This window comes from Poecilia formosa, unplaced genomic scaffold (assembly GCF_000485575.1).
Source record: "Poecilia formosa unplaced genomic scaffold, Poecilia_formosa-5.1.2 Scaffold214, whole genome shotgun sequence".
NCBI lineage: Eukaryota > Metazoa > Chordata > Actinopteri > Cyprinodontiformes > Poeciliidae > Poecilia > Poecilia formosa.
The window spans coordinates 349,510-376,201 of NW_006800153.1; the positions used below are offsets into that span (position 1 = coordinate 349,510).

General features: G+C 39.4%; 2 protein-coding genes across 2 annotated transcripts; both read left to right on the top strand.

The window, feature by feature from the left end:
- Window positions 1-1,213: 1,213 nt before the first annotated feature.
- senp3b (SUMO specific peptidase 3b) lies at window positions 1,214-13,264 on the top strand. The gene is made up of 12 exons (XM_007567832.2): window positions 1,214-1,366; window positions 2,695-2,820; window positions 4,139-4,822; window positions 6,319-6,429; window positions 7,346-7,457; window positions 7,701-7,848; window positions 8,136-8,183; window positions 9,314-9,391; window positions 9,634-9,771; window positions 10,019-10,102; window positions 11,252-11,302; window positions 12,494-13,264. Exons 2-12 carry the CDS (start codon window positions 2,733-2,735, stop codon window positions 12,602-12,604), a joined length of 1,653 nt encoding a protein of 550 aa, XP_007567894.1. The 5' UTR covers window positions 1,214-1,366; window positions 2,695-2,732; the 3' UTR covers window positions 12,605-13,264.
- Window positions 13,265-17,141: 3,877 nt separating this feature from the next.
- Window positions 17,142-24,419, top strand: LOC103148870 (eukaryotic initiation factor 4A-I). Its single transcript, XM_007567834.2, has 11 exons — window positions 17,142-17,210; window positions 18,390-18,432; window positions 18,670-18,802; window positions 19,104-19,243; window positions 19,646-19,814; window positions 20,906-21,015; window positions 21,384-21,527; window positions 22,544-22,681; window positions 22,758-22,847; window positions 23,164-23,243; window positions 23,363-24,419. Exons 1-11 carry the CDS (start codon window positions 17,188-17,190, stop codon window positions 23,505-23,507), a joined length of 1,215 nt encoding a protein of 404 aa, XP_007567896.1. The 5' UTR covers window positions 17,142-17,187; the 3' UTR covers window positions 23,508-24,419.
- The last annotated feature ends 2,273 nt before the right edge of the window (window positions 24,420-26,692 follow it).

Genomic DNA, 26,692 nt, shown 5'->3' on the forward strand with positions numbered 1-26,692 from the left:
GGTTTATATCCAACCAATCTAAGTATAAACTAATAGAATTTCAAATAATAAAAACAACAATAAAATCAGCAAACATGACTTTGGATCATGCATGATTCTCTCCAATCAAAAAAGTCTTGGTTCTGAATATGAAGAAATTAATAGAGAATTCTCAAAAACTATTTCTTATTTGGATGTTTGTTTCTGGGAAGTAGAAATAATTTTGTTAACTGACCTAAAACAGGAAAAATTCAGTATGATTTAATGGGGAGGGGAAAAAAAGTTTCTTTGTTTTATATCATGTTCAAAAAACAAATAGTTTAAATTTGTTTATTTTTAATCTGAAAGCTTTCAGATTAACAACATCTACCTCTATAAATTCACCACATAAATATTATTGTAAATCGGGTGGTTATTTTCTTTGTTTTATAATAATGGCCAGGAATGTTCCCATAACAAGTGTACTTGTCATGGTACAATCAGTACCATAACAAGTACTGATTGTACCATACAAGTACTGTATAATGGACATTTTGGTCCATTATTAGATGGACCAAAATGTAAAGTTAAGTGGAAATTTTGGCATTTTAAGGACCAAAATGCCAATAATTCATATAAGTAAAAAATAACAAAATAAAGCAAAATAAAGTTTTTCCAAATAACTTTCTTTCAATATAAAACTTTTGAAACTTTAACAAAAAAATTCAGATTTGTGTCTTTGTCTGGTGAAGTTTTGGTTAAAACATATTTGTTTTTAATTCATTGGGTAGAGAATTAAAAAAAATGTACTCAAGTAGAGTAGCAATACTTCACAATAAAATTACTCAAGTCAAAGTAAAAAGTAGTATAGTAAAAATACTACACTGTACTTTTTCATTTTTCTAAAGTACTTCAGATTTTTTCATTAGGATTTCCTTTGAATCTTAGCATATAGTTCAACCGATTCGGAGGCAGCATAAAATCCGCTTTACTTAGTTTATAAGAGCATGTAAAGAGATATAGAACAGATACACAGTTAAATGTGATATGCTTAGGAACTGCTAAACTAAAATCCTTCATCGTCCTGCTATCGAAAGCGAAGAAAAAATTTCAGGGCGAACCTTCCGAGAAAGACTTCTTCAGAATACCCAGACGCCCAATACAGATTCAATAGAGAGTAATGTTTTCTGGCTCGCTATTTACAACTAGGTGGCGCTAATGTGAAATTAGGGGAGTTGCAACTCTTTACGGAAAAAAGGAAGGACACGAAGAAGAAGGAGCCGAATTGTGGCTGGGCTACACTGTTTTAATTGAATGAGGCTAAAGAGCAGCTAAAGTTTGTGTTTGTGCTTTAAAATATTAAAAGGAAATACGTCCAGTATTCAGTCAGAAAGTCTAAGACTGAAGGGTAAGAACATTATCGCTGTATCCAGCTGGTTGAGGCATGCACCCGCTGGCTTTTTCATACAATTCTTGGAGCATGCTAAATGCTTAGCTAGCTTAAGATAACGTTGCTAACAGCTAACACGTTTGCACGGGTATATAATAAATTATCAATGGACTATTGGTATTGAATTACGTTCATGTTGTATTCTCCTTGTGATGTAAATAACGTCGACGAATTATGTTCCCGGATAAAAACAGCTTTTTCAGACAAAGTTGTGGGATTTTATCTTACGTTTTGAAGCTATCGTTGCTAGCTCTGTGCGCGCTCAGCGTAGCATTGAGGTGGACTGTTGAATGAGTTCTTGGTGTTTAGCGGTTTAAACACGCCGCCGTTTCACCGATAAAGGGCCCTCTAAGTGTTTTAAATCTGAGTTTTGGTGCTCACTTTATCCAGCGACTAAAACCTGTACGAACCGCTGTGCAGGTAACATTCCACGTCTGGAAGAGGTCCACATGGTAATTAGTGTTTACACATTCTGCTCATCACTGCTGGTTCTTCATCACCATGAAGAATCAACCAAGATTCAAACCTGCATTTATGTGCATGGTGGCGTGGAGCTGCAAATAATAAAGTTATGCAACCCAACCTTTTTAGATATAGTTAAGCAATATTAGATATGCTAGCGAAGATCAGCGATTTTTTTTCTTCAAGAGCAATGAATAAACATTCATTGTTTGATCATGAATGTAAATGAAAAAAATTGAGAGGCACCAGCGTTTTGGAGCAGTTTGTTTCTTATTTTACAGTACAAGGATGACCCATAGTCAGTTGTTTTTACGGAGTTCATCATGAAATATGTAACTAACAAGTTTTGATGAAAGATCGACCTGTTTTAGTATCAATTTTAAATATTAATTAGCCGACTTGTATCAGTCCATTTATTCAGCGATAGGTGACAAATGGCTTTCTGTCAGTTATGAAATGTTCACTTTTGAAGACAGTGAGAAAAAAAAAGTTGTCTTGAAACAAAAATGTGTTCAAAATGCTTTTACAGTAATAACTGCAGCTAAATGTTAATCGTCAGACCTTTTCATGGTTAAGTTAGCATTAACTATTTCATTTATTTGTCCTGGTTTGGTCAGACCAGAATCTCAGCAACAAGTGTCCTATTGTTGAAATTCTGTGAGGAATTATGATAATCTGTCTTTACATCATTTTTCCTATTTAGATGTCAGAGAATTTTTTTAACCACAGCAACTTCATAAATTTGAACAGACAGATTGCACATGCTTACACTAACGGTCGTTTCTGCTTCCAGTGCTAATGCAGCGTGTGTTTGCTGCTTGCAGGTGACGAGCTGGCGCAGGTTGTGGGCTGTCCGTGGACAATGCGAGACAATGGCGGTAGCCTGGCCCAGAACCGCTGGCAGGGGGACCTGGGGCTGACTGCTGTGGGGCAGGACAGCACTGCAGGAGGTGGGCACTTTAGATAATCCTGGATGTCACTACCAGAAGCTCTATACAACCTCCTAACTTGTGCCATATTGTTTTCACGTTTTCTGTTATTGTGCATGTTTCACAGTTGTGTTATTCTATCTTTATTTAACCCAGAAGTCCCATTGAGAGCAGGAATCTCCCAGGCCAAGATTGCACCCTCACAATGCAGCACTGTGTAAAACACATAAATAATACACAACACATCTTTACAACAACACAGGGATCCGTTTGAATGATATTTTAAAAATTATTATTGGATGTGTGTGTGTGTGTGTGTTTTTTTTTTTATCAGAATCAGGTTTATTGGCTCAGTTTGAGTGCACAGTCAAGAAATTTAACTTCAGTTTAACTTTGCTCTTAATAAGCAGACATTCTCAAAAATAAGTTATTGAGATATTAAGTTTTTTTTGTGGAAATAAATGTAGTTTTGGTAGAAAAAAAAGACAACAAAGTTGATATTTAAGAACTGTCTGTGGTGCACAGAAGGAAAATGCTGTTTTGCTAGAATTAGTCAAAGACGAGGTGAAAGTATCTTACTGAGGTATCCTGGTAGTTTAATAAAACCTTACCAATGTTGTTGTCTACTGATGCTTAATGATGTCCAATAACCGTTTATTTTAAAATAACAAACAGTTTTCATGTTGAGTTGAACAAGTTTTCCATCAATCCATGTCACCATGTACTTACAGAAGGACACCCTTTAAATCATGTCATCAAGTGTAAAAATTGTCAAAGTTTTTCAAGCCTGTCTTAGATAAAATCATAGCCTTTGTTTATTGGGTGCTCTAAATCCAATTTAAAAATGTCAAAGTTGTGTTCTCACCTGTGCTGCAGAATGAGCAGGTGTGTGGATTGTATCACCTGTGCACAGATGCAGTTTTGCTCAAATTATGTAGACCATTGCTTCCAAATGGAAGCTCAGGGACAAAACTTTCTCCATTTCTGGAAAGTCCGATTTTTAGCCCTCTGCTTGGACACAGAGGATTCTCTGTGTTAAATAGTTTTTATCAGGTCAGATCCTCTGGACCAAAGTCGGTAATCCTGAGTTTGTCTAAACATATGATGTGATTCACCGAGTCCATTTAGTTCTGAAAGATTTCCAGGTAAAGCAGCACATCATTAAGGCCAGTTGTCAGCTGTAGCAGCAGTGACTGATCTCTGACCATTAAAACCAGACTGGAAAATGCTGGTTGATCTGCTTTTGTTCATGTAAAATCAGCTTTAAGATTTTTTTTTTTGTTTCTCGATGGAAAGCTGAATGTTTTGACTTATTTTATTTTTCTTGTGTTTTATTTAGGGGGGATTCCTGGAGACCACCTCATTGTACCCGTGTCAGGTCACAGTGTATCCAGCCCCATGCACCTCAGACTGGGCCAGAAAGACAAACTGTGGACAGGAGAGTATGTAGAAGACGAGGAAGAGGACGGGCCAGATGAGATTGAAGCTGTTGGTGATGAGGAAGAAGTCAACAATCTGTATGAAGATGATGTAGAGGAGCTGGAGGGCAAAGGCTGGGAGAACAATGGAGAGGAGGAAGATGGGGATGAGGTGGAAGAGAGTGAGGAGCAGGAAAAGGAGGAGTGGGAAGTCCCAGACTTTCCCTGTCAGTCCATCCCATACAGCCGACTACCACAGCCCCAGGCTCATGGACCACAACATGGGGCAGAACAACTCGGTGAGCCGTGTGTAGAGAACATTGTCTCCCAGACTGAAGTCCATGGCTTTTTTGGATCCCGGCTCAACATCTACCGGGCCCAGAAGAGGCTCAGACGCTTGTGGCGCATACGCTCCCACAAGGTCCTGGGGTTCCAGCTGGCCCAGCACTGGAAGAGCTGGCGGCAGAGGGCCCGCTGGATCACCACGGGGGGGCCCCAGTGGGGTCGAAGAGGGCAAAAGTACAGTTCGTACAGCAGGCAAAAGAGGACAAAAAGACCTTATCACAAAGATGAAGGGGATGACAGCCAAGAGGAGCAGTTAACAGGTACACATGTTCAAATGCAGAATTTATCTCATGTTTCTGTCACTAGTAAAACTGCTACACAGAAATCAGTGCACACACACACACACACACACACAGACACACACAGGACAGCTTCAAATCTAATACGATCCGTTCTCTCTCTGTGGGACAGGGTTGAACGACTCGGTTCAATAAAGGGACAGGCAGCTGTAGGATCAGCGTTTCTCTGGGAAGCAGGAAGGAGAAATTCAGATGTAACAGCAGCATCAGGCATATAGGTTGACACAAAAGTGTGCAAAGTTCCAAGTGTTAAAAACAGATAAAAAACGAGATTAACAATAATAATAATTGTAATAATAACGTACCGTACAATATTTTAACATAAACATAGTAGGTAGGTTTTAGAATAGGAATATCATACTCGCTATCCAAGAGATGTGCAGCTGAAGAGGATTACATTTTTAAATGTACATAATGTGGATGTGTAGTGAACATCCAAAGACATCACATTGTTTGAAATACAGCACAGCAATGCAGAAAAACACGTGCAATAACAGCAGAGCTGTTATAAAAAAATGAGTAAAGAACAGTACAAGTTATTATCCACACGCCAGCCATGTTCAGAGCTCTGACCCTTCCACAGTCTAACAGCTGCTGGGAGGAAGCAGCTCCTATAAGGCTCCTTTGTGCACTACTTTCTATATACTGCATAGGGATGCACTGATATGAAAATTTGGGCCAATATTAATATTGCTGTTATGGCTAATATCAAATAATTACCATTACACACTGTCACATGACCAAACAAGTATCATATAGCCAACTCCCCCGGCCCCCTGTAAAAACAAACGGCAATAAGATGGAAATGCCGATTATTAATATTGGTTTAGTTTTATTTACTGGACTGATACTAATATGTTTAAAAAATAGCTAATATCGGCCGATACTGATATTAATACCGATATGTCATGCATCCCTAATACTTAATACAGCGTTTCTCAATTCCGGTCTTCACACCCCACTGCCCTGCATGTTTTAGGTCACAGGTGTCAAACTCCAGTCCTGGAGCCACTGCCCTGCAACTTTTAGATGTGCCTCTGCTGCACCACACCTGAATAGAATAATTAGGTCATTAGCAGGACTCTGGAGAACTGATCTACACAAGGACTAGGAAATTAAGCCATTTCATTCCAGTGTTTTGTACCTGTGGCACATCTTAAACTGCAGGACAGTGGCCCTTGAGGACTGGAGTTTGACACCCCTGTTTTAGGTGTTTCCCTTCTGCCACACACCTGGATTGAATATGTGGTGATTAACAGGCTTCTGCAGCAGGTCATGCAATCATTTGAATCAGCACCTCTGGACTCCAGGTACATCTAAAACACGCAGAGCAGGGGGGGCTGATGACTGGAATTGAGAAGCTATGACTTAATACATTTTGTTAAACCTGTATGCTTGTTTTCATATTCCATTTTGAAGTGAAATAATAGTGTTAAATGTTTCCTTTTCTCTGACAGATCTGCAGTTAAACGGCCCTTCAGACAAGCAAGATGAGAAACTGAGACGGGAAGTGGGAGTGAGACCGATGGAAGTGGCTCTAAGTGAAGAACACACAAAATATATAACTGGTATGGAGGGCAGCTGAATTCTCCTGTTGAAATATCTCAATGTAAATGTTTTGTAACCATTTAAATGGGACCTGTAGTGCAAATTTCAGCTTTTGCATATTTTTATACTTGGATTTTGGTCTCAACTCCTAAAAACCCAAGAGCTTAAAATAAACGCCCAGACGTTTTTTAGCAATAAGTTCATGTTTTTTGGTGTCTGGCAAACGAGCTCTTTGAAAAACCTCCCGACTCGATGGGCACTGCTCCATTACGTAGCAACCTCAGCCGAGCCCAGCCATCACCTAGCAGCCCTATCCTGCATGTCTTAGCTCGTTTTACAGCGGTACAGCAGCTGCTGGAAAAGATAAGAGTTTTGTTGTTTGCTTACCATTTGCAAACTGCTGCTTCATTCTTGTTGGCTGTGCAGGACATTTTACTTCTTCTGGTTTTGGATCTGACTTGAGGTCAAAAATCTACGGCTGTATAACTGTGCATCTGTTTGCAGCCATTCTGTTTGAATGACTGCAAATGTGTAAACATGAATTTGGGGGCGTGGCCAGCAGCAACTCATTTGGATTTAAAGCAACAAGACGCTGGACAACAACTCATTCTGAGACGAGCTCCAAATAGGCCCAACTGAGAAGACTAAAACTTCGTCATCCAAGAATGGTTTTGTGCAAAACATGTAATGAATGTGTTTTGTATGGCCCACCTGTTCAAGGGAGGCAAAATAAGTCACCTTTAAATTTAATGCGAGTTCAGCTGCTAATAGGATGATCTTTGAACAAAAGAACAGATGTTGGTCCTGTTTTCTGTGATTGCTGCTGAAAATACATCAACAGTCAGTCCTGGGCTTTTGATTGGATGACCTGCCTGGATGGAGTAAAATGGAAGGCAGTCTATGCGAGCTGAGTGATTGTTGCTTCGTCTCGGCTAGGCGTTCTTGAAGAGTCTCTGCAGCAGTATGGCAGTTTGATTCCCATCCATGTCGATGACGTTGTGGGAAAACTTCAGGATGTTTTCCATGAGAGCTTCTCACAGCCACACAGGTCAGAGATGCTGCTAACCTCCTGTGTGTGTGTGTGTGTGTGTGTGTGTGTGTGTGTGTGATGAACATCCCATCTACACAAAAACTGTAAATGGCTGTGCAAAGTGGAAGCTGATCTGATAAACTGACTGAAGTTGAATACTAAGCTAAAAACAGCATACACTTTTTAAAAGTATCTTTGTGAGCCTCCTGCTTTATTTTTATTGAATGACACTGATTTCCATATCATGTGGCTGTTTAAAAGGAAAGTGACGGTCCAGCATCTCATTCAGACCTTCCAGCGTTCATCCGGATCGGCCGTGGCTAAAACATTCAGAGTCAACTATAAACGCCACGTTTTGACCATGGATGACCTGGGCACTTTGTATGGTCAGAACTGGCTCAATGACCAGGTATAGCACTACTGCATATTACACAACACAGTAACAGACATGGTTAAAGGTGTCTGCAGTGAAACCACAGGCTCATTTGTTTCGTTCAGACACTTCAGTGGTGTTTAGGAAGGAAGCACTCGTGTGTTGCCTGTGTTGAGTAAAAACGAGTCTGCCATATTCACTTATAAAATTTTTCACTAACGTTTGTATCTATGGAGTGTCTTTTCATCTTTGATATGAATGTTTGTTTCTCCATTTGATTTTTATGGATTCATCTCATGGGTTACATGATGTGCTTTCTGTAGATTATGAACATGTACGGTGACCTTGTCATGGATTCTGTTCCAGATAAGGTAAGTGAACACAGAGCACCTTCACTTCTTCCTCTACGTCATGCCTCAGACAGGGATCTGTTTGGATTCTGTTCTTTAATGGTAACCAGCAAAGCTGCTGGTAGTGAGTTAGGTGACCAATTAGGCCCAGTGAATAGGGCTCCTCATTCAAGAAATAACCAGTCAGTCTGAATCTTGTGGTGAGCCGTTGCTTTTTTTTTTTTTTTTGCTACTTAGTTGAACTGGTGAACCAGTTGAGAATTCTGAGTTCTTCATGGATTCCTGGCCTATCATGATTTGGAGATAAATGCTCCTGTCTGAGTGAGGAATGAACAACCTGTGTGTGCAAAGAAATGTTGCACTTCTTCATGAAATGTTAGAGATGCACCCATATGACAGTTTGTCAGTACCTGAGTTATAACCATTGCTGTTATGGCCAATAACTAATATTTACCAATATTATATTTTCCCACCCTTTCAATGCTTTGGGGGGAGGAGGGAAAAGCATTGTGCTTTCTCCTCCACACCTTCTCTGCTTCAGTTAAACTCCCACAATCCTGTGCTGCATCACTGTTAAATCAACAACCTCCTTTCCTACAACCCAGAAATAAATAACAAGTTTGAAATAAATATCGGTTGTTTGAATCGACCCTGTTTTTTTATATCGGATCAATACCAATGTAGTTGCTGATGGATCACTCATCCCTACAAAATGTTCATGTAATCATTTGGAATCTCAGTGAGAGCAAACATGCTCATTGAGTTCATTGTTCTGGTCCCGTCATCTCAACAAGTTGCACTAAGATCATGTTTCATTTCTTTGGACAGGCTCTTAATATCTTAGTGTTGTGGCATTTTCTCTTATTTTATTGTCATTTTTTGTTTTCTTATGTTGTTTTTACTGTAAAGTTCTTTGGTCATCTTAATTGGATGTTAAGTGCTACATATGTATATAAATCAATCATTACATGTAAACTACCTTGTTGCTGCAATAATTTGAGAAAATGTTACGGTTTTCGCTACATTTATTTCTGATTAGAGACTCATTCACGTTCATAAACATTTAGATGCACCATGTAGAATATGTTCATAGTAGAAAATCAAGTGGACAGGAGTAGATTATGACCTTAAAAATGTTTTTTTATCTTCAGGTCCACTTTTTCAACAGCTTCTTTTATGACAAGCTGAGGACAAAAGGATATGAAGGAGTTAAACGGTGGACAAAAAATGTAAGTGGACACTGTCCCTCCTTGGAATGACTGTTACTGTTTCAGGATTTGTCAACAGTTTTTATTGTGGATGTGAAAATGATAGAATGGGTAGAAGGTTAAGACAGAGGCAGATGGGTTATGTTGGGTTCAGATTACTGCTGATTAGGTCTGGTAAAGTCAGGGATCAGAGGTCAGTTTTGTCATTTTCTTTGATTGTGAGGGTTCTCCTGGTGCCAATATGTTCCTTCCTCTTTTGTCAGGTGGACATCTTCCAGAAAGATCTGCTGTTGATTCCCATCCACCTGGAGGTTCACTGGTCGCTGGTCAGTGTTGACATTCCACGGCGTACCATCACCTATTTTGATTCTCAGCGGACCCTCAACAGGCGCTGTCCAAAGGTAGGAAAAGCCCCCCAACAACCAGATCTACAGAACCACTTTAGGACACAGAAAATGATCTGCCTGCTGTTTTAACTGCAAGCCAACATCCTGACCTGGTGCTGTTCAGTATGCAGCTCCTATTGTAAAAGCCCATAGAACCGTTGTCACTTATTGCCATAGGAAACAAAACACTACAGGTAAACTGTTTTTTGTTTTCATACCTAACTTTGTTGTCCTTTCCTTTGTCTCTTTGTTTTTATTCCAGCATATTTTCAAGTATCTTCAAGCTGAGGCCATAAAAAAAGACCAGCGAGACTTTTTGACAGACTGGAAAGGCTTTTTTAAAATGGTAAATGCTTCTTTTTGTTTTCATTCTTTTTTTGACTTACTGCCATGGTTTATAGTTAATACACTGAAGAAAGCATGAAGCTGGGATCGCACACCAATCACACCACCTATGAAAACTGTTCTTTGAACTTTTACAAAGTAAACTCGCCAGCTCCTGAAAATCCTAAATTTAAATAGTCAACAATTTAAAATATTTTATTTAATTTATCTCCAGTTAAATCAAATTTAACTGGATTGATATTCTCAATAAATAAATGTTAACTTTCTATGTCTGTGGTCTAAAATGTCAGCATTTATGGGGCCCCTGAGGGGCCTTAAGCAGCTGCTTAGTTCATTTATGCCATGGGCCAGTTCTAAATGTGATCAGCATTACATCGTGTTTTTTAGATCCACTACCTGATGACTTACTTTGAATTTAACAGAAGTGCAAATAATTGATATTTATTTTAATTGTATTTTTTTGTTTTGTTTTTAAGACTCAATAGTTATGGGTTTAAGTTTTGTTGACAATGTCTTCCAGTAACATAATTACCCAGTAATATTTTACATTTCTTGTTAACTGAACATCTTTTAATACAAAAACATGTTCAGTGAACCACCTCGGTGCCCCGACCACCAGGCTTGGAAAGTTTTCTGGAGGAAACCCTACCTTTAAAAAAAACTGATGCTGTTCAATATTCAAACTGGTACAAAGTTTTCTGTGTGAGGAAACTTTGTACCAGCCAGCTGATTAAAATGGAGTCCCTGACTGCAGCAGTCCCTCCTCCTGACTGAGCTGGTAGCATCAGTGCATGCTAGCATACGTTGCATGGCATTGGTAGCTTTTGCAGCCGTCCCTCATACCGATCATGCATGTGGTAACGTTGTAGAGAACTCCAGCAGAACTGTCTCTGTGTGAGCGACCATGTGAAGACGCATGGAAAATGGACAGATATTGATTTTAATGTTTACAGTCACTTCTGAAGCAGAGCTGAGGAAAGCTTTAGCTGGCCTCAAATATAGAAAACTGCTAGTTGTCTGACAGCAGAACGCCCCAGCAGGGACAGAAGGAGAGAGATGTTTCAGTGTTAGTGAGGAGCTGTGGCAACACGCCATGTTTGGCTGCGATGGGATGTGATTGGCTAAAGTTAATGTATTTTGTATTTTACAGAATGTGGGTCGTCAGAACAATGACAGCGACTGTGGAGCTTTTGTACTGCAGGTAAGTTTCTCCTTTTTGGTCATCACATTTGCACATGAATGGCAACTGTTCTTCCTGCTTTAAGTATTGAAATGTTTGTCCTAAAACGGTAAAGTTTTCCTGGAGCTTATTGGCTGCCAAGCGATACCAGAGAGACTGGGACATTCTGTTTATACTTTCAAGTCAGAATTGATCCACTTCAATACAGTTTATTTCTATAGCTCCATTTCACTATAAACATTATCTTGAAGCACTTTACAAAATCATCAGGAACCCCTGAGGGGCAAATTCAGACTTGGAAACTTTCAGCTCCTCCCTGAACATGGATCTTAAAGCCACATGGCTGCCTGACTCATACAGTGTTGTGATGGTTGCAGAAATATTTTTTTTGCCTTTCAGGTGGTTTTTAGTCTCATCAAATCCATCAATTGGTTCCAGTCAGCTTTTAATTGTGAACATGCTCTCTCTGTATCTGGACACAAAATGCAGATTAAAACATCAGTTATCTATTTGGTCTGAGCACAACAGTAAAGTAATGGCCAACCCATGACAACCTCTAGAGCAAACGGTCTGTGTTGCACGAATCAAGCAGAATATCCTGCATAAAACCATTGGCCTGCTAGACTGTAATGATCACCAGCTACATATTTTATAAAAACAAAGGAAAAAACATCCTTTTTGCATGGGTTGTTGACCACTCTTTTTTGTTTTAGCTTTTACAGCCTAAAACACATCAATAAAATATGATCTGTTATGTTTCATCGGCTGTTTGTCTCAAACGGCTTAGTATAGGATAGTTTTTACATTCATTTTAAATTATCCAGAAGTTGTTAGTGCTGCACCACTATTTGATGTTTTCTAGAGATGCATTGAAGCACAGATATAAAAAGACTTGATAGTGACAGAAGGGTTATAGGTTGAATTCTTTTTTCTAGATCCATTAACAGATTAAGCTGGGCTGTAGCCTTCCAGCAAATTTTAATAAACCTTTATCTAGAGCTACATGTGAAGCACTTTGTGAATGACCATAACTAAGTCCTGCTCCTGTCTTCTGTTTATTTGAGTCTTTTTCAGTGACTATCTAAAAGCTGTTGGTGTTTCACTTCCTGCTCTATAGCAGAGCTGCTATACAGCTGCCTTTCACCCAGATTCATTACTATGTTGTTTGTGCAACCCAGTAACTTTATCTCATCTTTCCTGCACCATCTACAGTACTGCAAGTGTTTGGCACTTGGACAGCCATTTAACTTTGGGCAGCAGGATATGCCCCGACTAAGGAGGCAAATGTACAAAGAACTGTGCCACTGCAAGCTCACTCTGTGACCTTGCACCTCTATCTCACCTGGATCCTAACAACACAGAGGGACAACAATACATCAGTCTTTTTTTTTTCCCCTCTGTTTGCCTTTTGAAAACTGGTTTGGAGTTCACACATCATAGCTACTTTACCGTGTTTGACAGAGACCAAGACAAGGTTCTGTTCTGTGACTGGCTTAGGCAGCTTGTCCTAGTTCACTTATCTCTCAGTTGAGACTGAAACATAAACAGTATGAAGGTGTAGAAAGACTCCAGGCCAGAAGCAGCTTGTCCTGCAGTAAAACCTGCTTTTATGTAACAATAAACGATCTGAAGCAGTCTGTGTAAGCTTGTGATTGAACACTTCCCGTGAGTTTTCCATTCATTTGATCCATCTCTGCAGGTGATTTTTTAGCAATTCCAACACTAACACCACAGAAAAGAAACTGCTAGAGCCGGTTGTTGGACATTGTCATCTGTGTAGTACAATGTGGCGTTTTGATGTATATTCTATTTTTAAAGAGATCAGTTGGCGTGTCTTGGCAGGATTGGAACTGATGGAACTAATGAATTCTGCTGCCGGAAACCAGCTTTCTTGTGGCTCTTGCAGAAGGAAATAAGAACTTGTACATTTTTGAAGTACGCTTTTACCTGACTTAGGTGCCCGAAACTTCCTGCCTCCTGCAGTAAAACGAAACGGCTCGAATTGAAAGATTGGATGAAAAGCCGCCCAAAACATATTGATACAATGGCCTGGAACCAGGGGTACCTTTTTTGTTTCATTTATCTTTGTGTTTTTATTGCTGTCAGTAAATGTGGTGATATACTTATTGCTTTAAACAAATGGTGTAAAAAAACGACTTTGTTCTTTTGGAGTAAGTTCCAAATGTTCTGTTTAGTATTTCTTTGATAAAAGCCATTTTGGTAAGGACCACAACAGCTACACAACAGGCACCGTATGCCCACAATGGAGTTGCAGTGCTTTTTTTTTTTTTTTTTTTTTTTTTTCTAACTTGGCGCCTTGAAATTGGACAGCTGTCTCTTTAACCCTTAAATGGGCTTTTTTTTTTTTTTTTTTTTTTTTATAATAAAAACAAACTTGTGGATAGCTGTCATTTTGTTTTTGCATTCTTTTCTGAGTGAATACAACAGAGTTGTTTTCTATATCTTCTACAATGGATTATGGTTAGTTGAAAATAAAAATATGTGGCAAACAAATGTGTATTTTCTTAAACCCAGATTTTATATCTATATATATATACACATATCACAGTGCAAAGATAGGATTTTATCAGTCAAAAGGCTGATTTACTATTTTTATTCGGTAAGCATGAAATTGTCAGGACGAAAAACATCAGCTATGCTTGAGCCAAAAATGAGTCATGCCCTAGAAGATTTAATCAAATTCAGACATTCTGAATAATGGTTCACTAAGCAAGGAATATTTTTGATGGCAGAAAATATAAGGAAACAAGGCAGAGGGTGCAAGGAGACTTCATAGATCGCAAAGAAAATTTGTGAAACAGTAGGATTGAAAAGATTTATGAATATAAGTCAGAAAAAAGATTTTTTTTAAATTCTATAAAAATTAACTAGTATAGTTGTAAATGAAATTAGTAGAGGTTTAAATACTATGATGGTCTGCATATTGTTGGGAATCCCAGTCTTTCTTCACGGAGTGTGTGTGTTCTCCCTGTGCAAACACAGACTCCCTGGTACTGCTGCTTCCTCCCACGGTGGAACATGACTGCTAGGCTCACTGGTTTCTCTAAATTGTCCTTAGCTGTGAGTGCCTTTGTGTTTGTTCATGGGTGTGTGTCCATGCACTTTTCCCTGTTGCACACTTTCTTGAGGAATAGAAACTATAAACCAAACCCTTCAGAATGAACCTGATTCTGGTACCGCTCCACCCAACTGCTTTTACATCCATCCTCTAACAGTTCCAAACTTGTTCACTGAGTTGATACTGCAAAATACTTGTGCCATCCTGGAAACAGACCCAACATCTTCCTCCTCAACCGTAAGTTCTATTCACAAAGATATGTATTGTATGTTCTGTTTATACTGGTGATAAAACCAGAACTCAACCTCATGCTAGTCTTCTTCAACCCTTGTCCAAAGCCAAACCACTGTGATATTATATGTGGTTCTAGATTATTTCACTGGATTTCCTGTATCTAAAAGCTTGACTACCATTTATGACTGGTTCTCCAAACAATCACCCACTCCATTCCAAACTGCCCAACTCCTCATCAAACATGTTTTCTGTCTGAATGGCATACTCCAAGAAGTCCAGTCTGGTCATGGTTCTTAACTCATCAGTGACCTCAACCAGCTTCTGCTGTTCCTTGAAACATTTCCCTTTCATACTTTAAATGTAAACTTTTGCAGCAAAGCCCTATAACAGCCTCATGCTCTAAAGACCATGTATTAACTGTATTTTTGATTAAGTTTATGTAAATATATAAGCAACAACTTGGTGGTGTTTATCCGTACTTTGTTCTAAAGTTTTGTTCGTATTTTTCTCTTTTGTTTTCTAATGCTCTTCAACCCCAGCATTAGCATGAAGTACAGCTATTTGTTCATGTTTAAATAAGGTTTTTTTTTTTTTTAAAGTAGACCAAGCAATTTGGTCTCTAATAGTCTTTCTTCTATGGTGCCCCAAATGCAGCCAATTGGTAGTTGTGGTATTTCTGTTGCATGTTGGTTGCTGGCAAGCTGACTTACAAGTGCTTTACTGTCACCTACTGGACAAAGGTGTTTGGAAAAAATATTTTCTACTAATGAAGTCTATACATTTCAAATATTGTATTAACTGACCTGATATTGATAGAAATAGCAAATTAAGGTACAGGATGATTGGAAAGATATTATACAAGGACCTAGTGCAGTGTTTCTCAAACTTTCTCAGGCTGAGGATCACTTAACCCATGTAGCAAACACTCACTCACCACCTAACTTGAAAATGACATATCTTAATATGTACAATGTGAAATGAAAATATTAGTCTCTTATCACACCTTTCATCCTAAGGAGAATGGATGAAAGGTGGTGGTCTGAATACCACTGTTTTGTAAATATGACTAACCACGACCAAGCCATGAACACCTGTACTCAGGACATTTTGAGTTATTTAGAGATTCTGAAAGTGTGGATTCTAAGCTTTACAATGCCAAATGTCAATGTCAAACACACGGGAATGAATACTACCAAGTGTTCATAACATCTAGGGATATTTGTAGTGTTTCTACACCACAGAAAAAAAAATAGACTTGAGTTTCTTTGGCAGAAACAAAAGTCCTCTTCTGCACCATTAAATATAAAAACGATTCACCCATTACTTTCAATTGTATTCATCTATATATTTAATTAATTGAATTGTTTTTCCATTAAATAAAAATAATAGCGGTTGATGTGCGAGCAGAGCATTATAAGCAAGCAAAGTCCTAAAAAACAAAGAACAGTTTTCACTGAGACTTGAGGCCTACTGTTCACAGCAAAGAGTTGTTCAAAAGAACTGAATCGCTAGTGAAGAACTCATCAATATTCTCAGTCGGTATGACTTGGCTTCCTGCGATCATATAAGAAGTCCTACCATTGTTTTTGTTCCACCTGTGTTTTCAACCTGTTTTTGGACTGTGGGAGGAAGCTGGAGCACCCGGAGCATTAACAGGGAAACTCCATGCAGAAAGACCCCAGGCCAGGACTCAAACTGAGAACCTTCTTTTTGCAAGGCAACAGGTCTACCAACTGCAGCACTGTGCAGTCCTGAAATTACAATGCTTACTGCCACTATTTTTCTTTGAGAGCTGTACATGTCTATTTTTTTAAATGTATTCCTGTATGATAGAAGTTATAATACTCTTGTCATGTCATGTAAATTTAATTTACTTTATTAAATTGTTTATGCTAAGTCCTACATGTACATCAGTGATTTAAGAAATTCCCTTCTAGTTCAACGTGTGCTGTAATTAAAACACAATTTAATACTCTGTATACTGTAAATAAATTGATGCTTTGAATTTTCTGACCCAATGAATGCTGATAAAGTATCTGAATTCAATTATTCATAAACATTTTAATCAACACTAGATGTAAAAATTCTAATATATAAACTGGTATTTTGTCTATTATCCTGTTCTTAAGTATTATACAATACCCGGAATAAAAACAGCATCACGTCTAGTTTGTAGGTCTTTAAAACCACCTCTGAAAACTACAGTTTTCTCTAAATAACGATGATCTAATGACTGAACTTCAAAACAGGAATCGTTATGTCTTTACTCCATGAATTTCGTTTGAGTGGAAAAGTTAGATGACAGCAAACTGAAATCCCCAACCTTCAGAACAACTGTCCACGGCAACTCAGGAGGTAGCTACTGAGGAGAACTGTGTCTTTAAAAAATCTAAATACCTCCCCGCTGCCTTGTGAATCATCAAGCCCCACCCTGTTCCTCCTTTTTTTTTTGTTCCACTTGCAAAACTAGCCAATCGGAACCCTTCGAAGTCGGACTTATAGTAGAATGACGGCGAAATCCTCCAATGAGAACGCGGCATTGTACGTTCAACGTATATAAGACATTTCTGCCGTTTTTTCTTTCTTTGGAAATATGTCGGCTGACTATGATAACAGGTTAGTAAAATTGTGAACAAGTCTTATCGGAACATCTTATTTCGAGGTTTATTTGTGTTTAAATCGGTTTTTTGAGCTGCTTGCTACAATGGAACGTTTTTGGACGCTTACTTAAGTAGCGTATACCGATTAGCCGCTTAGGCCCGAGTCTCGCCTCACTGTCCCCAATTCAATAGATAATTTACGCACACCGAGAGGAAATTTGGTGGATTGAGTTTCGAGTTGACCGTTTCTTTGTTAGTTATAAGTGCTCTGTATTGTTTTGGAGGCCTCCAATAGATCTGTGATTATTTCTTAGGATGGTTTAATTAAATGGCTGCCGGCGCCATGAGCGGCACGTGAGTCCGTTCTGTGAATTGCTCGGTCAGAGACTTTATTTTCCGTTAAAACCGACTTTTAAAGCAGCATAGGGTCCACTGATGCCACAAGCCTCTCCGTTCATCACAAAATGTCCCTTATGTCGTGACCAGCTGGCGGTTCGGACCCGTGTTCTGGTACACTGGGTGCACATGGTGTTGGTAGCCGGCAGTGAACAATACCGGTAGCACCGGCCTCATGGTATCTAATAAGATTTACATCCCATTTCTCCCCACTTCGCTATTGTAGCGGTAGTTCCATGTTGGTGTGAAATGTTTGAACTGCTATTAAAGGATTTCGCCGACCTGCGGTGTATTTTTGTTTTGTCAGGCCAAAACTATAAAAGTGCGAGCTAATTTTTTTAGCAGGCCCGTTTAGTGTGAGCCGAGCCTGCCCTTCTTCTCACGACGTTTCTTTTTGTTCTCTCGGCTCAGAATTAGCCCATTGTTTATCATCCGCATTTACACATGGAGTTCCGTAGTCTGACATCTTGGAACACTTTGCTCTTTAACCCCAGTTCAGTCGACGCGCCTAGTCTTCTTTGCTCGGGCCGACAGGAAAACGACCATCTTGAATTGAGCAGGCAGTAAAAATGGCGGACTCACTCGGCCTGTGCTTGTAAGACTGGGGTGTAGTTCTTTTTAACGCGGCCTTTTGGGAGTCACCGTGGGTCATAAATTCGTATTTCAGCTAAAATGTACCAATTTTTTATTATTATTTCTGTCAGTCATATAGTGACGTGCTTAATTTTTTGCTGTTGTGTGATATAAGAAAGCTATCTGGAAATCAGTGCAGTGATGTCTTTTGATGGTTGTTTTTCAGGGATAATGGCCCAGAGGGCATGGAGCCAGATGGCATCATCGAGGTAAGTCTCCCCCTTCTACCTGAGTCAGGCTTTACTGTCGGCTTTACAGTAAGGAGTGTTTACAACACCCCTTGCTTTTTGTCTTGTTTGTCCTTCTAGTAGTTTAAATTTCATTGTTTATTGGTGTGTGACTGAAAAGCCTGAGCAGGCAGTTTGTATAATTTGAGATGAAACATGTTGACATTTTAAAGTCACAATACTCTGAGGTTTAAAATGTTTGGTCTCTTGCTCCTCCAGAGCAACTGGAACCAGATCGTGGACAGTTTCGATGAGATGAACTTGCGGGAAGCTCTGCTCAGGGGAATTTATGCCTATGGTTTTGAGAAGCCATCCGCTATTCAGCAAAGGGCTATTATCCCTTGTATCAAGGGTGAGTATCTTGGATTATAAGTTCAGACTGCCCAGTGGTAACGGTTTAATTTACTTGTAAAGGTAATTTTTTCCCTGCTTTGCACCCATTTATTGACTACATCAGGGCTGCTGAAGCAGCAATTCTAAATGCATCAAATGCCAATTACTGGCAATATTAGAACATTAATTTTTATATGGATGATGTGATTAAAATTTGTCTTGTTGACATGAGTTCAGAATTCATCAGAGGGTGTAAAACCTTGAGCTAGCAGCAGTAATTCCTGCAGCTCAGTGCTGATCCATCTCCACTCTGCTTTCAGGTTATGATGTGATTGCTCAGGCCCAGTCTGGCACTGGGAAGACTGCCACCTTTGCCATTTCCATTCTCCAGCAGATTGATGTGGAGATGAAAGCCACCCAGGCTCTGGTTCTGGCTCCTACCAGGGAGCTGGCGCAGCAGGTAGGACATGATTTATTTTCTTTGTAAAGATGCTTCAGGTATAAAGTCCTGTCCCTAAGGACAACACTTCAAATACAGTAATAATAGGACTAATCAAATAAACCACATAATAAGTTTTGCCCTATTTGATACCAACACTTACAGACTCGTGGTTATCATTAGCAAGGAGCCGAAAGTTGAATTTAACAGCTGACTTTGAGCAGTGTTCTCTGTCTTGGTGGTGGAACCGGACTGGTCCAGAATCTGGACAGGCTTGGTATCCTGTTCCAAGATGAGAATTTGTTTCCATTATTCAGAACCCGTCCATCGCGGTGCCTGCTGGACCTTGATGCTCTGATGCAGAAAAAGTAAAGGTTTTTGTTGTTTTTTTTTGTTTTGTTTTTTTTTCCCTGACCTGCTTAGATTCAGAAAGTGGTGCTAGCCCTGGGCGACTACATGGGAGCCAGTTGCTACGCCTGCATTGGAGGCACCAACATCCGCAGTGAGGTCCAGAAGCTGCAGGCTGAAGCCCCCCACATCGTGGTGGGAACCCCTGGCCGAGTCTTTGACATGCTGACTCGTAAAAATCTCTGTAAGTTATTCAATCCAAACTGCACACATTTTCTCCCATTTGATTTTTGCTCTATAAGTAAATATAATTTGGGTTCTTTGAATATGATGTGAATTTGACTGATTACTTGTTGCAGCATAAATGCTTAAGCTGTTTCTTCGTACCTTGTAGTGGCAAGGTCTGCCAGTAGTCTTAGGTGGGATCTTTAGGCTTTGCCAGGCTTCAGAGGAACATTGCAACAGTTTTACTGAGTCAGCATCTTCAGTGGTTTGTGTTGTAGCTTACCCCAGTGTGAAGGAAGTGCTGTACGATGATGAAATCCATGCGTGTCAACTGACTCTGTGAGCTGCTGGTGTTGGGATTCTCTGGTTGGTGTTCTGCTGACCCGAGTTGTCTCTCCATCAGGGACCCAGAGACATGATCAGATGTTCATGGTTCTGATTACAGCTGTTTTCTTACAGTGTCTGATTCATTTCTCTTTGTTTTTGCTTGTGCAACACTTGGGAAATAAGTTTACTGCACAATGACAATGCCCTAAGAACCACAGTTAAGCCTGACATTTTTCATCCCCTGGTAGATTTCATTTAACATTCAGATTTTCTGCAGGAAAAAAGTTTGGGAATAATTCACCATTTCCAATTAATTATTTCCACCATTCTCAATGAATGGTTAATTACTTGGTAGCACAGTGTTTGTACCTCTCTTGTATTTGCTGACCGGCTCTTCCTGTTCCCCCTGGTATTCTGATTTGTTTGAGCTCCTTGTCTTTTAGATTGGAAGGTAATCCTTACATCACCCTAATCTGTAGCTCCTTCCACAGATTCTCTATCGGATTCAGTTTGGGACTCTGGCTGGGCCGCTCCAAAGCGTTAATATTCCAGTCAGAAGAAACATGTTGGTAAAAACAAAGCTTACTATGCATATAGGGGTATGAATAATTCTGGGCTTAACTGTAAATCCAGGTATTTAGGAACCAAAGGGGAGGACCTGTTGATGCCATACTGTGAATTACTGTAACTGTGAAATTGCTCGGGTTGACATGTTCATGTTCTGGTGGCGTTTGCCACACCCTGCTGATAACTTCTCAACATGTTTCTGGAACATTTTTGCAGCGTCCAAAAACATCAAGATGTTTGTGCTTGATGAGGCTGACGAGATGCTGAGTCGAGGATTCAAGGACCAAATCTATGAGATCTTCCAGAAATTGTCCAGCAACATCCAGGTAAAAGCATCTACTAACAAAGGAGCAGAGTGGTGGCTCCGCCTTCCTGTGACATCAGAGGCTGATGGTGTTTGGATATGTGCCATTAACAGGCTAACAGTCAGCTGCACCATTTAGAATATTAATCATTCAGCTTAGATGGGAGGGGTGGGGGTGGAGCTGGCAAAAGTGCAAGTTAGGATCAGCTACTTGGTGATGGGTGTCAGATATTTGTTTTGTAAAATGGTGACTTCTCAATAATTTTAAAAGGGATCATCTCTAACAAATTGTCCAAATGCAAAGTATTAAGCAAATTTAAATTGATCATGTGATTGACTTGTTGTTCATCTTGAGGTGCGTAACTGACTGAAAACTGTGTGCGTACGCAGGTTGTCCTCCTGTCAGCCACAATGCCAGCTGATGTTTTGGACGTCACAAAGAAATTCATGCGGGAACCCATCCGGATCCTGGTGAAGAAGGAGGAGCTGACCCTGGAGGGCATTCGCCAGTTCTACATCAATGTGGAGAAAGAGGTGACATTTCTGTACTTTATGCAGCCTGACGAGACCTAATATTTTATCAATCATTCAAAACTATGTGGATGATTCAGGCTGTTTACACCTTTAAAGTCCATTTTAACTATATGGATGTAAAATTAACGCCGTCAACTGTATCACTTAAGAAAACAAAAATTAAAGTTGTTTTAATTATGTTAATCACAGATATTGAAATAGCAAAATTATTTAATCTTGTATATTCTAGGTAGGTGATTGTATGAAACTTTTCCGTTGGGCAAAAGTTTGAGTCGCCCGATGACGTCTCCATGGTGTTAGGCCTGCCATGATGAAATGTGTTTGACGATAAACTGTTCTGGAAATCATTGTGATAAATGTTTTTTGGAGACCATTTTCAAGTAACATATTTATAATGGCATAATAATGCCTTCTCAGAGACCAAATGGATTTTATTCTGTGAAGAACACTTAACACTGGAACTGGAAGATATTTCAAATATCTAAAATAAAACAACCATAAATAATGAGCAAAATGTCTGTGTAAACAAAACTGCTCTTCAAAAAAATATTCAAAATGGAAATGATAAAGCTCATTTTAATTCATTAGTAGTTGAGTCTACTGGTAACTAGCTGCTAACATAACATGCTTGCTAGCTAGCTTTTGTGTCCATCCTGGGTAAGTGCAAATTTGTCTGTTGGCTGGATGGCTTTAGTTTGCACCTCTGGCTCTGTTCTGTTGCTGACCCATGTGATTCCACATCCAGTCTGTGGATCAAAGCTGGGTCCTTTGGGCAGTGAGGCTGTAGCAGCTCACTGCCCATAGACTGTGGCCACTGCTGATCTAAGAGCATTTTGGTGCAACGCCAACTCTGAATTTTGGAGCTTTATTGGATTTTAGACACAGTGGTAAAGCACAAATCTTGCTGCTGCTCAAGAGCATGGAACCAAACCAGAATAGAAGTCCAGATGACACTGATGCATGAGACCGATGAAATCGTCTGGTAATTAACAGGTCCTGTTTGACTTTGTCTGCAGGAGTGGAAGCTGGACACACTGTGCGACTTGTATGAAACCCTGACTATCACACAAGCCGTCATCTTCATCAACACCAGGAGGAAAGTAGACTGGCTGACTGAGAAAATGCATGCCAGAGACTTCACCGTCTCTGCTCTGGTAGGCCTGCAACTGTCTGTCTGTGTGTGCCCGACTCGGCTGCATCCTTAACTTCTGCTTCCAACTCTTCCTCCAGCACGGCGACATGGACCAGAAGGAGAGAGACTTGATCATGAGGGAGTTTCGCTCTGGTTCCAGTAGAGTTCTGATCACCACTGACCTGCTGGTATGTTTGGCTTCAGTCTGATTTTATTGTGCTGGTTCAGTAGTTTTTAGAGATCCAGCTTCTAGTTTCAGTCCTGTCAGTGGTCCAAGGTTCCCTCTCCTTCCAGCTGCAGTGTTGGTGAAGGACTGAAAGTTCCTTGGTATAGAAACTCTCCTGCCCTCCACTGTAGCTTAGTTCAAGTCTTTGATTCACAACTAAATGGCGGGTTACAGTCCTACTTTGATTTCTAATGGAAATCAAAGTAGAACCTCTGAATTCAGATTGTACAAGACTGTTGGCTCTTTTGTGTATTTCATACTTGCTGTTTCTCCTTCAGGCCAGAGGGATTGATGTTCAGCAGGTGTCCCTGGTTATCAACTATGACCTGCCAACCAACAGAGAAAACTACATTCACAGGTGATTAACAGCTCAGTCGAGTCAGCCTCATTGGAAACTGTTAATGGGAAAACACTGATAGATTTGTATGAGTGCACTTTCTGAGTTACTAAAGCTTGGCCTGTTTGGTCTTGGGTCAGGATTGGTCGTGGCGGTCGCTTTGGCAGGAAAGGAGTAGCCATCAACATGGTGACTGAGGATGACAAACGAACCCTGAGGGATATTGAAACATTCTACAACACCACCGTGGAAGAGATGCCCATGAATGTGGCTGACCTCATCTAGCTTCACCATGCCCAACATCCACCCCAACCTGCTTATTTTAGAAGTGAAGTCCTGTTTTTGCTATGTGATCGAAATTTTAAACTTCAATGAATTTCACTGATCTGTAATCCAAATATTTGAAAGTGTTTTTTTTTTTATTATTATTATTTGCCTATTTGGAAGGTTAGCTTACTGAACTGTTTCATCTGTTCACCATAGTTGTCATAGACCTTCATGCATCAGCTGAACTCTCCTTCAGATCAGAACTGCCTTCATCTGTAATACATTGATAAAAGCGATCTTTGGTTCATTGGCGTTTCCTCTGAAATCTGTTACTTTGAGGTCGAGCGATCAGAAGCATGATGGCAGTGACTCTTCATCGCCGACGTGTTGTGGGTTGTGGATCCTCTTGCTGCTCCACTGCTGCTTGTCTGAGCGGCTCAGTGCCGCTCAGGTGGAAGGATGGAGCAGCTCTTCACCAGGGCAGTATTTCTTCTGCCTTCAGTGCAATGACTCAGCATTCAGGACGAACAACAGACGGCCATGTTCAGAGAAGCTCCAGTCAAAGGGTTTAGAGTAGAGGAATGCTGACGACCTGGTGGATTTACTTTAATGCCTTTATCATTCTCATAGCTTGTTTTGTTTTTCTTTTCTTTATGGGGGGAGGTGGTGGAAAGTGGCATGAAAGGACCAAACTACATATAATTGGAGAAAAGGCCATCTGTGTCACCAACATTTTCAATAAGCTTCATTAAAGTGCTGGCCGTGTTTTTCTTTATTACCCCCCCATCTACTCCTCTCATTGCTTCAAATTACATTATGGGGTGTTAACCTTTTTGAGACAGTGTATCGAGTTTTCTACATTGGATTCTGTAAAGTATTTATTTTAATGGTCTTTAAAAAACAAAAAATAAAGGTTTCTCCTTTTTAACATAAACTGGTTTCTGCATTGAAAAGCCTAAACGTTTTAATCCAAATCTTCTCTTGGAACATGTAGTTATGTTGGCTAAATGATGGAAGATTTGGAACCATCTGGCTTATATAAAGCCGTTTCTGCTCTCCTCATTGGTCCGAATCGTTTTAGAAATGGGGGTTCTGACATTAACAGGCTATGGGCTTTCAAGGCCTTTTTCCCATCTACACATTTTTATGGCACCTTTCAAAACGTTTACAATGTGCTTTATGTTGTAAAATCAAATGGCTAAAATTCATAGCAAAAAGGTTTGTCTAATGTTCAATGGCTGTATTTCCATAACCCTGACTCTCATCCTGCTCAGTTCACAGAAAGTAGTCAGATGATCTCAGGGTGTAAAGAATAACTTGATATAAGCTGGTGCAAGTCCACTCAGTGCTAAACGCAATCTTTAATTCAACTGACCCCACAGGGAACTGGAGTGATCTATGGATTCTGTAGAAACTGGAGATGTTACCAGCACATGGATTATTGAAGAAATTGAGACAAAAATGTGAATGAGGGTTAGAGCATAAATAAGACATTGATATTATTTTGGTAAAACTCCTAATCTGATAAGACAGTTTTAATAAAATGTTTTGGGCTCATAAGAATCTCATGGTTGCAAATATATATAATATTTTTTAAGTAAAACTTTATTGCCTAAAATGGAACATTTATTTACTGGAGGCTTAATCATTCGTAGCAAATGATGCATCTGCAGCTAAATGAAAATTTAAACTTGTCAGCTGAACATCAATACTGTGGGCCTGATTGATGTTTATTGGATTAACTGTAATATTAAAAACATTTAATAGTAAAAGGTGATTAAGCCTCAACTGTTTTGGCAAATGGACTTTTTTTTGAGTCTGTATATTACAGATAATTACTAAATTAGCTGATTATTTCAATAATTATTTCATCACAGTTAATACAGATCAATAATTTCAGCCCTATTGAAGAGTTGAACATCTGAATAATACCATCTCTGTTAAACAATGAATGTTTAACAATGAAAAGTTATCAGACATCCAGACATTTAATATAAGTGAGACGTGAACCTAATATGTCTACAGCAGACAGCTCACATGGATCAATAGCTAAATAAATTTGAGTATTATCTGCATATAAATTAAAAGAAATATTAGCAAACAACCTGATCAAGTGGTAGCATAAAAATAAGTGGAGCATCGAAGCTTTGAGGTAAACCACAGACGGGCTGCAAAAGACTGGAGGAATTGTTACTAATTAAAATTTATCACATACGATTTGAGCCACACCCACAGAATACTGCAGCCGATTCTGACGTCTAATGTGTTGGAACAGAAATAACTGTTTGTTCATTTGACCTGATTTTAATATTAAGTTCATAACTTTATCCACCAATTAATCCACATTATCAAGTAGATAATGTGGCTGGGATTCAAATCAGCAATCTTCTTGTTGCCAGGCAAGAGAGCTAATGACATCTCCCTGTGTGCCAATTAGCTCATTCTACAGTTGTCATAGAACTACTTAACATATGAATTTGGCATTGTCACTGTTAAGTGTTAAAATGTCTCACTGGAGAAAAAGGGAAGCAACATGTAAAACAGAACAGAAGAAAACTGAACCATCCAAAAGAAACTCAAGAGACAAATCATCCTTCAGCTCCTCCATCTAAGCTGTTATACAAGTAACAAAGGTACTCAGAAGATATTTTATTCTTAATATTTGGCAAGATAATTAAAACATGAGAGGAAGCACATGACTAACACTGTTCAAAGGACTGCTGAACTCTGTTTGCTGCACTTTTGAGGTCAGAACCTGCATTTGGAAACATCAGAGGCAGGTTTTACTGTTCTTATTATGCTCCTTGATGTCTGGTGACCACGCTTTAAGTAAAATAATGAATTTCTCTGCATTTTGTATTTGCAAACAATTTTCATCATATGTGAGCCATATTGGATTTTGAAGCCAGACCTATTTATGATTCCAACTTCAAACTGCAACTTGTTTGTAAAAATGTAACACTTAATTACACTGTCAGTCAATTATTCAGTGCTGATTAAGATTTAATGATTCCCCCATTCCCTTCCTCAAATTACATTTTCTTGTAACAAGAAACATAAAAAGCTAACCAGACCACAGTTCACCAAGATCATATTTCAGTTTTACTGAGGTCAGAACCACTTGAACACAGGAAGTTCTCAGCCAGCAGCTGATGTTGCAATCCCTCCCACAAGAAAGGAATTGTTGGAACTTAGACTTGGAT

Coding starts and splice junctions, on each gene's coding strand:
- senp3b (XM_007567832.2), top strand. CDS start 2,733: ATGCGAGACAATGGCGGTAGCCTGGCCCAGAACCGCTGGCAGGGGGAC. Junction 6,430..7,345: donor ACACACAAAATATATAACTG/GTATGGAGGGCA, acceptor CGTCTCGGCTAG/GCGTTCTTGAAGAGTCTCTG. Junction 7,458..7,700: donor AGCTTCTCACAGCCACACAG/GTCAGAGATGCT, acceptor GCTGTTTAAAAG/GAAAGTGACGGTCCAGCATC.
- LOC103148870 (XM_007567834.2), top strand. CDS start 17,188: ATGTCGGCTGACTATGATAACAG. Junction 19,815..20,905: donor GCTGACTCGTAAAAATCTCT/GTAAGTTATTCA, acceptor ACATTTTTGCAG/CGTCCAAAAACATCAAGATG. Junction 23,244..23,362: donor AGAGAAAACTACATTCACAG/GTGATTAACAGC, acceptor GTCTTGGGTCAG/GATTGGTCGTGGCGGTCGCT.